Genomic DNA, 13077 nt, shown 5'->3' with positions numbered 1-13077 from the left:
ATGTTCATTTGACCAAGAGTTCCCGTTTCATATTGATCTACCTACTTTATTCTTAGGATTTTTCCATGATCAATATCATGAATCTTAAAGTTTTAGTATGATATACCTGCTTGATTTTCTTCTCTTTCATATTCTCCCGTTTTGAATCTAAAATTTAAATAGATCCTTTTACATTTGAAATTTTATACGATCTTATTATATACAAAATTAATATTCATTCGTTCACACTCCACACACCTTCACCTTTTTAGAGTGAGAGAGGAATAAAAGAGAAAGAGAAATGTAAGATATGATTAGTGATATGATGAAAATAAAAAGAGAAATAGATAGAAAAAAGAGTAAAAAAAAGATGGAAGAGAAATAAATGTAAGAGAAATAAATGTGTAAATATAGAACAACTTATTCTTCCTACTCTTTGAGTATGGGTCTTGTAATAGTTTACTTTATTTTATAGTATATGTAAAACATTAGAGCTAGATACATCAACAATCCATTGTCGTCCAGCGGTTAGGATATCTGGCTTTCACCCAGGAGACCCGGGTTCGATTCCCGGCAATGGAACTTTTTTGGTCTACTTTGTTTTTTCCTTTTAATACAAACTACTGTTACTTTTTTAAAGGAAACACACCCTTTATTTCCATGGCACCAGAAATATATTTTGTATATTATTTTTTATTCAACTGAAAATCATTTGAGTGAGAACACCTAATACCAAAATTGAGATGCAAGAATATGGTGCAGCCAGTGTAGGCGAAGAGTATAAACTTCTACAGAATCTACACTAATTACACATACATAAAAGTAAAAAATAATTTCCTTACTTGAATGAAATGGACCAATAAGTAATCATATCACCAGTTTAGCAAATATTGTGTAGAAAATTTCAACTGCTTTACAAAGGCAAAACACACCTAAGATTGATGGCAGATATTTTCAAACCCCATATACCCTTCATTTTCCAACTTCTCAACCATGTTCTCTATTCCCACCCCACCTGTTATACCAAAAAAACAGGAAGTGAGTATGGTTTGAAGAAACTAATAAACATAAAATGAAATGAGGGAATAATATGAAAATTAAGACTTCCAAGTAAAATATGGAAAGTACCTAAACTGATTGCACTGACAAAAATGGTGAATGCTAGTATGAAGATGATGATGGATGCTCGGCCGAAGATAGCAACTATCTTTCTCACCACATGCTGGCCAGTTAATGCAGCTATGGTCGCGACCAGAACAAAGTATGCAGCTGCATCATCCCCCAAAGAAAAAGAAAAGAATGAACAACTTTCATAACTTCAAATGCTAGATCAGCATCAAATACATGTTTTAACAGATGTTAACACGCACTTCAAGATAAAAAGTGAACGAAATTCTACTTATGAATTGGGGTGAAAGTTGAAAGTGAACGAAATTCCCCCTTGTTTGCATGCATTCAACTAGTATCTAAACACAAAATTCAAAATCTAGTGCAACTAGTGTACTTTTCTGTCTTGGTTTCAACCCATAGGTCCAATGATGAAATACAAAAATACTGAAGAAAAGATATGTTAATGTACGTTTGTTCAGTAAGTCTCTCTTGTCATTCCAGATACTCGTTAGTATATCCAGGAATCATTTCAACTAGTATATGTTTGGTTTCATGTTTCTGATCCACATAAGCACTTCTAATCTTCTCTAACATGTTTTTTCATCATCAAAACATGTATGAGTGGAATTCGTAGAAACACTTTTAGGCAGAAAAAATCATGTTAAGACCAAAGCAAACAAATCCAGCTTTTGAGTTAACATGAAAGTTATTCTATCTATTTTCACAAGATATTTCTACTACTTTCCTTTAAAAATCACTTCTATAGTAAATGTATCCAAACATATATGATATATCACATTACTTTAACTCACTTTTATCTTAATCTAATTTTGTCAAAACCAATTTCATCCAAAATTTCTTCCCCCAATGCTAAACGAAACATGCACTTAGCTTGATTGATTTTTACTTACCATAAGGCACAGGGAAGCGATCTAGCAAGTGATATTGTACCACTGACATGGAGGAAGAGAAAACCATAGCAAAAGTTGATGTAGCACTAGCTACCTGCCATAGAAGACATATTCACCAAAGCTATTTATGAGTCTGATTGTTCTCAAAAACCTAAAAAATTGCAAGTTCATTTTTAGAAATACTTCTACAATTGATTCTATAGTCAGAATCAATTTTAGGGAGAAGCTTCTGTGAGTAGCTTCTTAGTTCCAGAACTGATTATGAGGAAACAGAAGCTACTTCAAACATGCTATAAATGCTCAAGAATGGATTAATCTTTACCTGAGGAGGAATTCCCAATTCCAGAAACAATGGTCCAAGAATGAAGCCACCTCCCAGACCAAGCAGTCCACTGACCATACCAGCTATTATTCCACAGGAGCAGTAAAGACAGATCTTATGAAACTTCCAATCTGTGATTTCTTTTCCCTTTGATGCAATCACTCTAGTTCCTTTGCATAAGCATATGGCTTCATAAAGTGTAACAGATATTGCAATAGGAACCTTCAAGGGAAAAATAGGCACAACAAGTTTTATTTAGTTCTGTTTGTTCCAACTTCCAATTGAGATTTTGCTAGCAAATTAAGAATCATTTGCCTACTATTGCCTCCAGGAAAATTGTTTTTTGTTATGAATTCCAACGATTGCTACCTTATAACAAATTGTCTTTTTTATTCTGTATTTGTTAACTTTGCGAAGCTGGTGTATCATAAAACATAGCTGAAATCATTATCGGGTACCATAGTGTCAAATTTATGTTTAGAATCTTTACCTGTAAGGATTCAAGAATCCAGTACTGTATGGAGCAAGTTTTGCTGTATGTCTGTATGGAAATACATAAAAGGTGCATATTTAGTAATCATAAAGTTTTGTTGGATCCACTAGTTCTATATTCAGAATCAATTCTTGAGAGAAGCTTGTGAGTAGTGCTAGAATTGATTTTGAGGAAAAATAAGCTGATCCAGACATGCTAATGATAGGTTATCTACCTTTATAATCTGAACAATGAGAAAAGCCACCCAGACATATGCAAGGACTGATAATTCTTTCCAGTAAATGTTCTTTAGTAAAGGAACCTGCAAACAAGAACTTAACACAGTGTAAAAAGCAAGATAAAGCTTCAACAAATTTTCTCTTAAAAGTGATTTGAAAAACCCTTGGACTTACCTCCTCATCTTGTGGTTCAGCTGAACCACTTGGTAATGTCTTGTACTCTTCTTCAGAAACATCTGCAGCAATGGGTAAGTCAGTGAGTGCAATATTGGTTCAACAGAAATATTAGAGACATTACTATTAGATCGTCCAAATGTTAATTAAGGACTAAATCTTGAGCACGTGTAAAATTAGGCGTTCATATTTGGGTTAAATCGTATCAAGTTGTCACAAAGTGTGTACAATATTTTGATTTCGATGTGGAAAAACAGTGACTTCAGCTTCTGTGTCATTTGCTCCACCAAATGACTGTTTGAGTAAGTTCCTTTTTTTATTGTATGATATACTTGAACATATTCATGAACATGAAACTAAAAATCCTCAAGTTGTTAGCATAGTTTATGAGAAGTTGTAAATATAATTTTTCTCCTATTTAGGGTCTAGACAACTGAATTCAGGCCTAAACTGGTACATATATTGAGAAAATGAATATGTTCATCTGTTCTTATCTGATAAATCCTATTTTTTATGTGTTCTTAATTTGCTTCTTGTTATTTTCAGATTTTGCAATTATCTCTTATATATATAGATACTCAAAGGTTTCTCTATATTTTAAAGAAAGGACAATAAGGACTTACAACCAGGATCTGATTCCAACATCTTGGCTGCTTCCTGAAATTAAGAAATTTCATTAGCATAATATTCCCACTATCAAGTAGAAAACCATGGAGACTCAACTTCAAATTTTTGGAAGCATATGAATTTTACCTTCTTCATAATTGTTTCCTTTTTCCATGTATCTAAGCCTTTGGATAAAGCTTTTGTGGATGTGCCTACAGCAGATTAATTTCATCGATTCAAACAAACCATTATTAAGATATTCCCGATATAACAACAAGTAATCATGTCATGTGTTGTGTGCCATAAGCTGGTTATTAGATCTTGACCAATACAACAGCTAGTGTGTAATATGAGAGTGTTCATGAAATATTGGATCACATAAGAAGATTAAGCTTATGCTAATTAAAGTGTGATTACCAATGAATAGGATGATAAGCAAAACCGTCACCATCCAATCAGCAAACATGACATTAAACGCAACACCAATGCTTATTCCTAACATTAGCATAGGCTGGAAGAGCAAAGCCAGATCATAATCTATAAGTGGCATGTCTAAAGTTGGGTGCCTAAGCCTCAGATTGTAATACACAGTTGACCCTGCTGCTCCTGTAATCATACCTGTGATTATGAAACAACATCTAAATATGTGGAATCCAGAAATTGAATGAAGTTGTGTTGAAGTAAACTAATATGAAACTATATTTTCTTTGATAGTGTTAGAAATATAATATAAAACCATTCACGTGTCTTCATACCAGGCTTGTTAATAGCGCGCTATAGCGGCGCAATAGCCTATAGCGTAGCGGCCTGGGGGTTCACCGCTACTCTACTATTCACCGCTATTTGCGCTGTTTTCCGCTATAGCGCTCGAGATAGCGTTTTTTTGGGTGTGCCGCTACACTATGCTATCCGCCATTAACAACCCTGCTTCATACAACAACTTAAGTTTTTGGGATAGCTGGTTCATGATATGATATCAGAGCCTCAGTGACCAATTGGTTTAGAGTTCAATCCTTATTTTAAGATAGTTGGTTCATGACAGATATTTAGGGTATGATGGTTGACAACATTTCATATTCGACATTATATGTATACGAGTATTAATTATGTATGCAAGCAATTAAGTAAATGCATCCCACAAATGAGGGTTTTAAATTGCAGTCCACAACTGCGTAAAGTGTTTTGAAGTCTCCTCAACGGCATCGCAATCACAACTGCAGCCATTTCAACCTGCATATGTCCGCTATTCTGCAATGCAACCTCAGTCGCAATTTAGAAGCTTGTATAATCTTTGATTGGCTCAATAGATCAACAAGGCCTTTGTGCACTACTGAAAGGAAGCATGCCATGGCCATGTTTTACTCATATCTAGCATGAAAGGATAAACATAACAGAGCAATATACTAACACTTAGAAATGGCTGTAGAAGACTTGGGGTCAAAACCAATGATCAAAGTGAGCATAGGGATAAAAATTCCTCCGCCTCCAACCCCGCCAACACTACCTAGCGCTGCTCCGAAAAATCCAACAATTGATCCTACTATTATTCTCCAACCGAACTTCATTTCCTGCTCAATAAACCAGCAAAAATTTCAAGTAAACATAACACGTTAACATAATAGAGGAGATAATAACAAAAACATAACTAAAGGCTCAAATTAAATGTCACTTATAATATGAAAAAGCATTTCATAAACTCACAGGCCAAACACGTTCATAGGAAGACTCTCCACTCTTCCAGAAGAAATCAAACACTCCAACCACAGCTCCTTGTTTTTGTTTCAGAACAAAGCTTTCTGATTTTGGTTCTTCCAAAACTCTCTTTGCTGAACTGACATTATAGATCATGATAAGGCTCCACGAGACAATCCATGTAGCTGTTACCAATGCTCCTGAAGTCTTGTTTCTAACTTTCAAAGCCATTTATGAATGGTGAGAAGGAAGAGGTAGAAGTCTAAAATAAATTATGTGGGACTAATAATGCTATATATGTGTTCTTTCTTTTTTTTCCCCTCTGCTTATGTTTTATTATGATGGTTCTACGAGTATGATTGAGGGAAGAAACTATGAAAAGTAAGGACTAAGAAAGAGTGCCTCTTCAGTACCATGATCCACTCTTCATAAAACAAAATCACTTTCTCTCTTTCCTTTTCAGTCCGAGTAAATGACACACTCATTCTCTCTTTACTGAGTTTTATTTTTTAACACATGCAAAGTCTGCGGAGTTTCCTTTTTTTTGGTTCAACATTAAGCCAAAGTGGTACAACCATTCTTGGTATCAGAATAGTATTCTGTTATTTTAACTTTCGGACTCAATCAAAAGCACAAGACATGACTGTGAACGAGAGTTTTTACTTTAGAGTAAATATTGAAATCTCTCCCCACTATTAATTAACTCAATCTTAATGCTTACACATCATCAATCAAAACAATTCATGAGCATTATAGTAGAACTATCACACCAACTTTTTATCATCTCTTCAATTCCACTACGATGTGTTTAAATTATAGGCTGGTTTTCATGTTAATATTGTATTGGTAGTAAGCGAAGGATACGGCTTTTAATCACTTATATTCAGTACAACTTATTCAAGAAACAAATGAATAAAGTAAAAGGTTCCAAAACAACCTTAAATTGGTAGAAGGGTTGGTCTAATGGAGCATGACAGTCTTGTACCTGACAAATCGCAGGTTCGAACTCTCACTAGTTCCTAAGTGCTCTTTGAACTCCCGCTAATCCCTCTTATTGTTTTGGGACTGGGGGATCATCCACTCACCTTAAATTTTTGTAACAAAAAGAAAAAGGTTCCAAAATGGGATATTGACAAGATGCAATAATAACAACCTTGTACTTATAGGATCAAGCGGGACTAACAAGCCCAAGGGTTTTAGGAAGCTTCATGGACGAAGAAATTAAATTCAAGCATTCATTAGTAAAGATAACCGTGCGTCCTTGCTAAACCGGCATCATAGCACATAGCAAAGCTACGAAGCTTCATGGTAACTTCATTTGTTTCTGGCTTCTTCAACGTTTAATCACTTGAATGGTTGAATTGCCCATCACTAACAAAATTAAAAATTGAGCTCGCTCTTGGGTCCCAAAATTTTTGTTATGGCTTTTTCTTTAGTTTTCATAGTTTTTGCATCCGATCACGCTGCCAATGAAAGAATTAGTCAATTTACCGTAGCAGTTGCTTTCTTAATTAATAAAGCTCCCAATAGTACATATGTTCATAACTTAAGAAACCTTGAAAATATTATTTTTGTTGCAAGAAAAAAAAACAGCAAGAGAAACTATCCTAAGATTGAAAATTGTAGAAACCTCTTTGCAAGCAAACCTGCCAATAGCCATGCTGAAATTGGCTTGTAATTCTCCCACATAGCACACCTCACCCAAAATGATGGAAATGAACTTGTAGCAAAAGGAAAATAGAAAACAAAATCGTTGAAAATCATGCCTATAATCCAACAAAATTCTCTGGCAGATAATTTGCAAAGCTTAACATTACCGCACAGTTGCACAAACATTCACATGGCACCATCAGTAAACCAAACGTGATAGAACTCTAGCAACATTATTTTACTTTGCAGCACCTCCAGCAAGAGCACGATTCTTAAGGACTCAACCCTATTTTAGATTGAAAATACTTCATACTTACACAGGCAATGATTACACTATCTCAGAACAAATGTGAGATAGAACTCAATCGCAAGGCAACCCAAAATTTGAGTTTGACACAGGCAGGAGTAGTGAGGCAAAATCTGGAAAGTTAAGTGATATTTTCATCAATTATTTTGCTTTCTAAGAGGCTAAGGCAAGTAAAAATTAATAACCAGAAAACACCGACACTACTCAACCTCTAATAAACCAAGGGTCTATCAGCTAACATTATAATGTAAGAAATACTTGATATAAATGAATACAGTTCCAAGCATATCAATAGACCAACGATAACTTGAATCCCAGAAATTGTGCCCACAAAAACTAGAAAAATAAAATATAATGTCTCAGGAAAACAAAACCATCAAAGACAAATATTAGTAGTCCACGTCCATATCAAGAAACAGAACACCAAAGCTGGTGCGGTAACCTTTCAACATCAAATATGGATGGCCGCCACAACATGTAATTTCTTTTTGGACAGTGTTTTGATCTCTTCATGCCCTGATCCATTAACAGCTACAAAGAAGCAATCCAGAACTTACAGCCTGATTGGCAAGAATCAACAATAACCAAATAGAATACTAAAATGTATGCCATGAATCTTACCAGTGAATTTGAGAAATATTGTGCTCAAGTTCATAGAAATCAGTAATCGAACTCCCGGGAATGGGACCTCTCTGGGCGACGATTTTCACGGTCCACATCACGACTTCTCTCCTTTTCACGTGATTCAGATTTTGCTCGTTCAGTGCCATAGTCATCTTCCATCCTATCCTGATCATGATATTGATTGTAATGGTCACCGTGCTCATCTCCATCATCATACTGCCCCCGACCACGGTGATGCCCATAGTGTCCATAGTGATCAGGATCATGGTCAGGATCTGCATGCCTACGTCCATGCACCGGTTGGTTGTAGTACTCACGATCATCCTCAGGTTCAAAGTCACGCTCTCTTTCACCACGGCGATCCTTCTCTTGTTTAGGTTCAACATGATCATAATCAACCTCCCTATCATGTGAGCGTCCCCTATCAGTTTCCCCAGCTTCATAATCCCTATCCCTTTCACGATGACGATCATGTTCTCGGTCCCGATCACGATCCCTTCCTCTATCACGATCACGTTCCCGCTCTCGACCACGATCGCGGTCACGTCCTCTATCTCGGTCACGTCCACGGTCTCTCTCTCTTTCTCTGTCCCTATCTCTGTCCCTAGTCCTATCCCGGTCTCTGTGGTGCCTATCCTCTCTGTGATCACGATCCCTGGCTCTATCACTGGACCGTTCACGTGATCGCTCACGTTCTCCATCTTTGTCCTTAACTCTTTCACGTGACTTTTCTCTGTCCCTAAAATGAACACAGTCAATAGCAGTCAGTAAATGACTAAAAATAATTTTGAATAACAGAACTTAATTTGAATCCTATTAATGCAGGGAAACCAAAGCACCCTGCTATCAAGTAATTGTTGTATGATCAGTTATTTGTGAGTACCAACACCAATTAACTACTCAAAATTGAAGAAACACATTGGAATTCTTACCGATCGACATTTCGATCCTCCCGCACTCTGGGTTCTTCAGAACGAGAAGGTGCAGATTGCTGCTGCTCCCTGAATAAATTAACTCAAGTCAGAATGCTCCTCCATAGTAAGAACAAAGGAAGCATCCAACAAAATTTATATAGACAACAGTAAAGAAGACAAAGTATGACAATTTGCAATTTAAGGTGCACAGAAGTCACAACAATCAGTGTGCTCAAGAAATTATTTTCATCCGATGTTCTATTTGTCAGCTAGCTCCAACACATAAGCATAACCTTTTGCCAAAGATCCAACTCATAGATGCAAGGAAATTGAGAAAGGTTCACAAAATTCCGTACTAGAGAAGAATCATAGAACACCAGGTGGTTTCTTGTTGCAAATATTTCAAATTCTCAAGCAAACATGACACATAAATGTAAAAAGAAATAATGTCATAATAATTAACAATGTTCTTAGTGTTCACTTCTAGTTGTAATTCTATTTCAGGCAATCTATAAAAGACTATGGGGTTTGAAATAAGTAATGAATGAAGTGCTATGCTATCACAAAATTGAAGTTATAGACCATTTACCTCCCAGAATGTCGCTGATTAACTTCTTCACCCCCCACTCTAGTTGTACCAAGCCCACCACCAAGACGACGAGGTCGCCAATTTGGAACAGTCCTCCCGCGTTCAACATCCACGAGCACCCTTCTACCATCAATTTTCCTCCCATCAGCTTGTTTATAAGCAGCTGCATAATAAATGAAAAGTGTGACAAAAAAGTCAGTCATATACATATATTATAATCAGACAATTCACACTAAACCACTACCAACCTTTCATGTCTCTTGTGTGCAGGTATTCAATGAATGCGTAACCTCTGGGCTTATTTGACTCACTATCAGTAACCAACCGAACCTAAATCATAAGAAATTTGAAAAAGGATAAATAGTCAGAAGAAAACATTCTGGTCTATAGCTCAAAAGAAATTAACAAAAAATGCACTCACAATCTGACCTCAGAATCATTGTAAGTACAACCAAAATTAAATACTAACACTAATCCTAAATGGCACGGCAGACAGGCACTATGCCTAATTAGCCGTGCTCACCTTTAAATCACACAGCTCCCATCGCGAGATGCATCACCACCAGCATTAGTTGCAGAAAAACGGAGGTATTTGGGCCCAATTATCAGTTGTTGACTAGCGTCCCCTTACCAGGGATATTATTTTTAAATTGATAAAATGAAAACAACTGTGGGTAATATAGAAAATACCATAACATCTTCTCAATGGCTGATTTGGTTTTGATAGCCTTTAAAGCCAAAAATAAAGTTTTAGCAACATCAAAAGTATGCTAACTACGAATTTAAACAAAAGAGGAAGAGATTGCAATACTCCCAACATATTTTACCCAGCGCAGGAAAAGAACAGAAGTGGTCAGTCCCCTTTTCTTGCTTGAAAACAAGGCCAAATGCACAATTTTGCATCATAGCTCTGCCCAACTAAAATACCGTACAGAGGAAGCGCTTGAATGGAAGTCGGGTTTGATTGAAATTTGATAATCATTTACCATTTGCAGAACAGATGATCAACCATTACCAGGGATGTGTAATGAGATGCAGAACTTGCAGCTAAAATAATTCCTAGAGACCCAGAGCCCTAAGATCTCCTATCCACATATATTAAGTGTGGAATGGATCTAAGTGGGAATTCCCTAAAGAAACCAATAAATAAAAATTGATGGCGCAACTAAATGCAGTTGAACCATTTCAAAGCCACTCAATAATGACAAGTTAAATTAGTAAGATTTATAATCTATACCTATACTGTTGAATGTTTGGAATGATCGGATTATGCATAACTGATTGACTTTACAACAGGCTAGTTAGTTAAGAAAACTGCTAAAATTACAAGAAAATTTTTTCAGCAGAAAAATAAAATGGTTAAAGCATATATTATCTTAAAATAAGCCAATCTTTTGTTTTTCAAGATTTGTGTACACATGGAAACTGTTAAATATGAAAATCCATTTTGGAGGTTAACTTGTATGTAAAGATGTCAAATAGAAGAAACATATAAGATACGCTTACCGAACCCTTTTGGGGTATATTCAAAATACCTACCCGTTTGATTGGACCATATGACTCAAACTCCCTTTTGATTCTGCTCTCAGTGGTCTCATAACTCTGTCAGAACACAGCATCAATGAGATACGGACAAGCAATCAAAAGTGCTAGAGTTAATAAATAGGAATATATAACTCACAAGTTTGGCCACAAACAATGTCTTGTATGGATCTCCTGATACATTCGGGTCATTTTGTGGATCATCTGCATTGGACCAGATATTAAAACATTTAGTTAAGAAAATAAATCCACGAATATGAACTAAGAGTTACACAACAATAAATGAGTCATCACATTTCTCAAGCTCCTCGGCAGCCTTTGCTGCTCCCTTCTCAAGTCTTAACTTGTGGACTCTTTCTCTCCTCTGTGCCTGAGTTCACCAAAATGTAACAAAATATGCATTAACCGATGTGACACTTTTAAACTATTTCACAACTGTCATTAACTATATATTAGCTCTATGAAAAGGAACAGAATTTCAATAAGTAGCAGAGTTATGTCTGTCTACTAAACATTATAATAAATTAATAACCACACTTTCAAATAAATTCGAAAACAAAATGAAACCTGGTAAAGACTGAAAAGAAAATAGTAATTATATCTTCTGATTAATATTTAGCAGAATTCAAGCTACCTAATTGCTATTCATGAACCATGGAATATTAAGACAAACATTCTCTTAGAGCAGATTAGTACCACATGTGCTGTCAAAAAAAAAAGATTAGTACCACATGTCCACATGAAAGCCCAAGCAGTCAAGGACTATTAATTGAACATTTAGTTTGCAAAGTCTTACCCCAGACAAAACATGACTAGAGTTCAGCAATCATAATCAAAGATAAAAACTTATTAACACCATGACAAACGAAACAAACATGACAAACGAAACAAATGTATCTATAAAAAAAGTTTAGATGTTATCTACGTCTATATAATAGAAGAATTTTTTTGTTCACCACACCACATGCATACATTGTTCAGCACCAATATTACTTACAATTTAATAGTTACAGACACGGATAACTCGAAGAACTAAATCAGGACATGCAAATGGGAGAAGTCGACTCAACTATTGCATCTAAGATCTAACCAAACCTCCACTCCACAGACACGCCAGACGCAACAATCACATAAAATTATGAACATATGCACAACAAAGTCACAATCATAATAACAATAATAATCCCCATGAAATTATTCACAAAGGAACTGAACATTACAGGAGTTTCAGCCACTGGTATAGGAGGCGAATATTCAGCATCACCGGGCTCAGCAAATTTACCCACGAATTGCGCCATCCCTTCAAAAAAACAAAACAAACATATCGTATTCACATTCGAATCGATAATCATAAACAATCAACAATAAATTGCATAAAAATCAGCGCGAAACCGAAACATAAACACTCATCAAACAAACACCTGATAGGGGAGGACATTTTCGTTTCTCCGGAGGAGGCTTATACTCCAATGGAGGCCTCGGCTCAAAGAGCTTCAACAGATTCGCAGTGAGACCAGTAGGATGACTCTGTCCAATCTGCAACAAACACATCACATAAACATGAATTTGCACCAAATCTACAATCTAGGGTTACGAATCGAAACTATTGATAAACCCTAACTTCGGTTAAGATAAACAAAATCTAGTTCAAATTAGGGCAAATGAGAAATCGGAGTTCGAATGGAAGAGGAAGAAGCGAGAGGAACGAACCAGCTTGAGCTGGAGGACGTTGGCGCGGTTCTGAGCCTTGGCACGGGCCTGCACGGCGGCGTTCTGGTTGCGCAAGAGAGGATCGTTGTCCATGGTGAAGCGGTTTCGATAGATCCGAACTGAATCGCATGCGGGTTCTCGACCCTAGAGGGAGAATGGCAGGGATATTTATAGTGAAACGCGATTTTCAAGCACCGATGAAAACGTTTTGGAGGTTTGAAGAGATGAAAAAGGAT

At 36.2% G+C, this 13077-nt stretch overlaps 2 protein-coding genes and 1 non-coding gene across 3 annotated transcripts; 1 reads left to right on the top strand and 2 right to left on the bottom strand.

The window, feature by feature from the left end:
• The first annotated feature begins 489 nt into the window (after positions 1–489).
• Positions 490–561, top strand: TRNAE-UUC (transfer RNA glutamic acid (anticodon UUC)). Its single transcript has one exon. It is a non-coding gene; the product is annotated as a tRNA-Glu (tRNA).
• A 179-nt stretch (positions 562–740) lies between these two features.
• Positions 741–7527, bottom strand: LOC130710247 (sulfite exporter TauE/SafE family protein 3-like). Its single transcript, XM_057559447.1, has 12 exons — positions 5515–7527; positions 5222–5381; positions 4231–4431; positions 3961–4025; positions 3831–3864; positions 3208–3269; positions 3030–3116; positions 2813–2863; positions 2323–2544; positions 2001–2094; positions 1108–1248; positions 741–994 (listed from the first exon to the last, which is right to left on the bottom strand). The coding sequence occupies exons 1-12, from the start codon at positions 5734–5736 to the stop codon at positions 912–914; spliced, it is 1422 nt and encodes a 473-aa protein (XP_057415430.1). The 5' UTR covers positions 5737–7527; the 3' UTR covers positions 741–911.
• A 150-nt stretch (positions 7528–7677) lies between these two features.
• Positions 7678–13077, bottom strand: LOC130710246 (U1 small nuclear ribonucleoprotein 70 kDa). Its single transcript, XM_057559446.1, has 11 exons — positions 12842–13077; positions 12553–12667; positions 12352–12431; positions 11426–11501; positions 11271–11335; positions 11129–11191; positions 9838–9919; positions 9590–9752; positions 9019–9087; positions 8084–8825; positions 7678–7993 (listed from the first exon to the last, which is right to left on the bottom strand). Exons 1-10 carry the CDS (start codon positions 12932–12934, stop codon positions 8123–8125), a joined length of 1509 nt encoding a protein of 502 aa, XP_057415429.1. The 5' UTR covers positions 12935–13077; the 3' UTR covers positions 7678–7993; positions 8084–8122.

Source organism: Lotus japonicus, chromosome 4 (assembly GCF_012489685.1).
Source record: "Lotus japonicus ecotype B-129 chromosome 4, LjGifu_v1.2".
NCBI lineage: Eukaryota > Viridiplantae > Streptophyta > Magnoliopsida > Fabales > Fabaceae > Lotus > Lotus japonicus.
The sequence above is the reverse complement of the archived record's forward strand: the minus strand, read 5'-3'. Positions and strand labels throughout refer to the sequence as shown.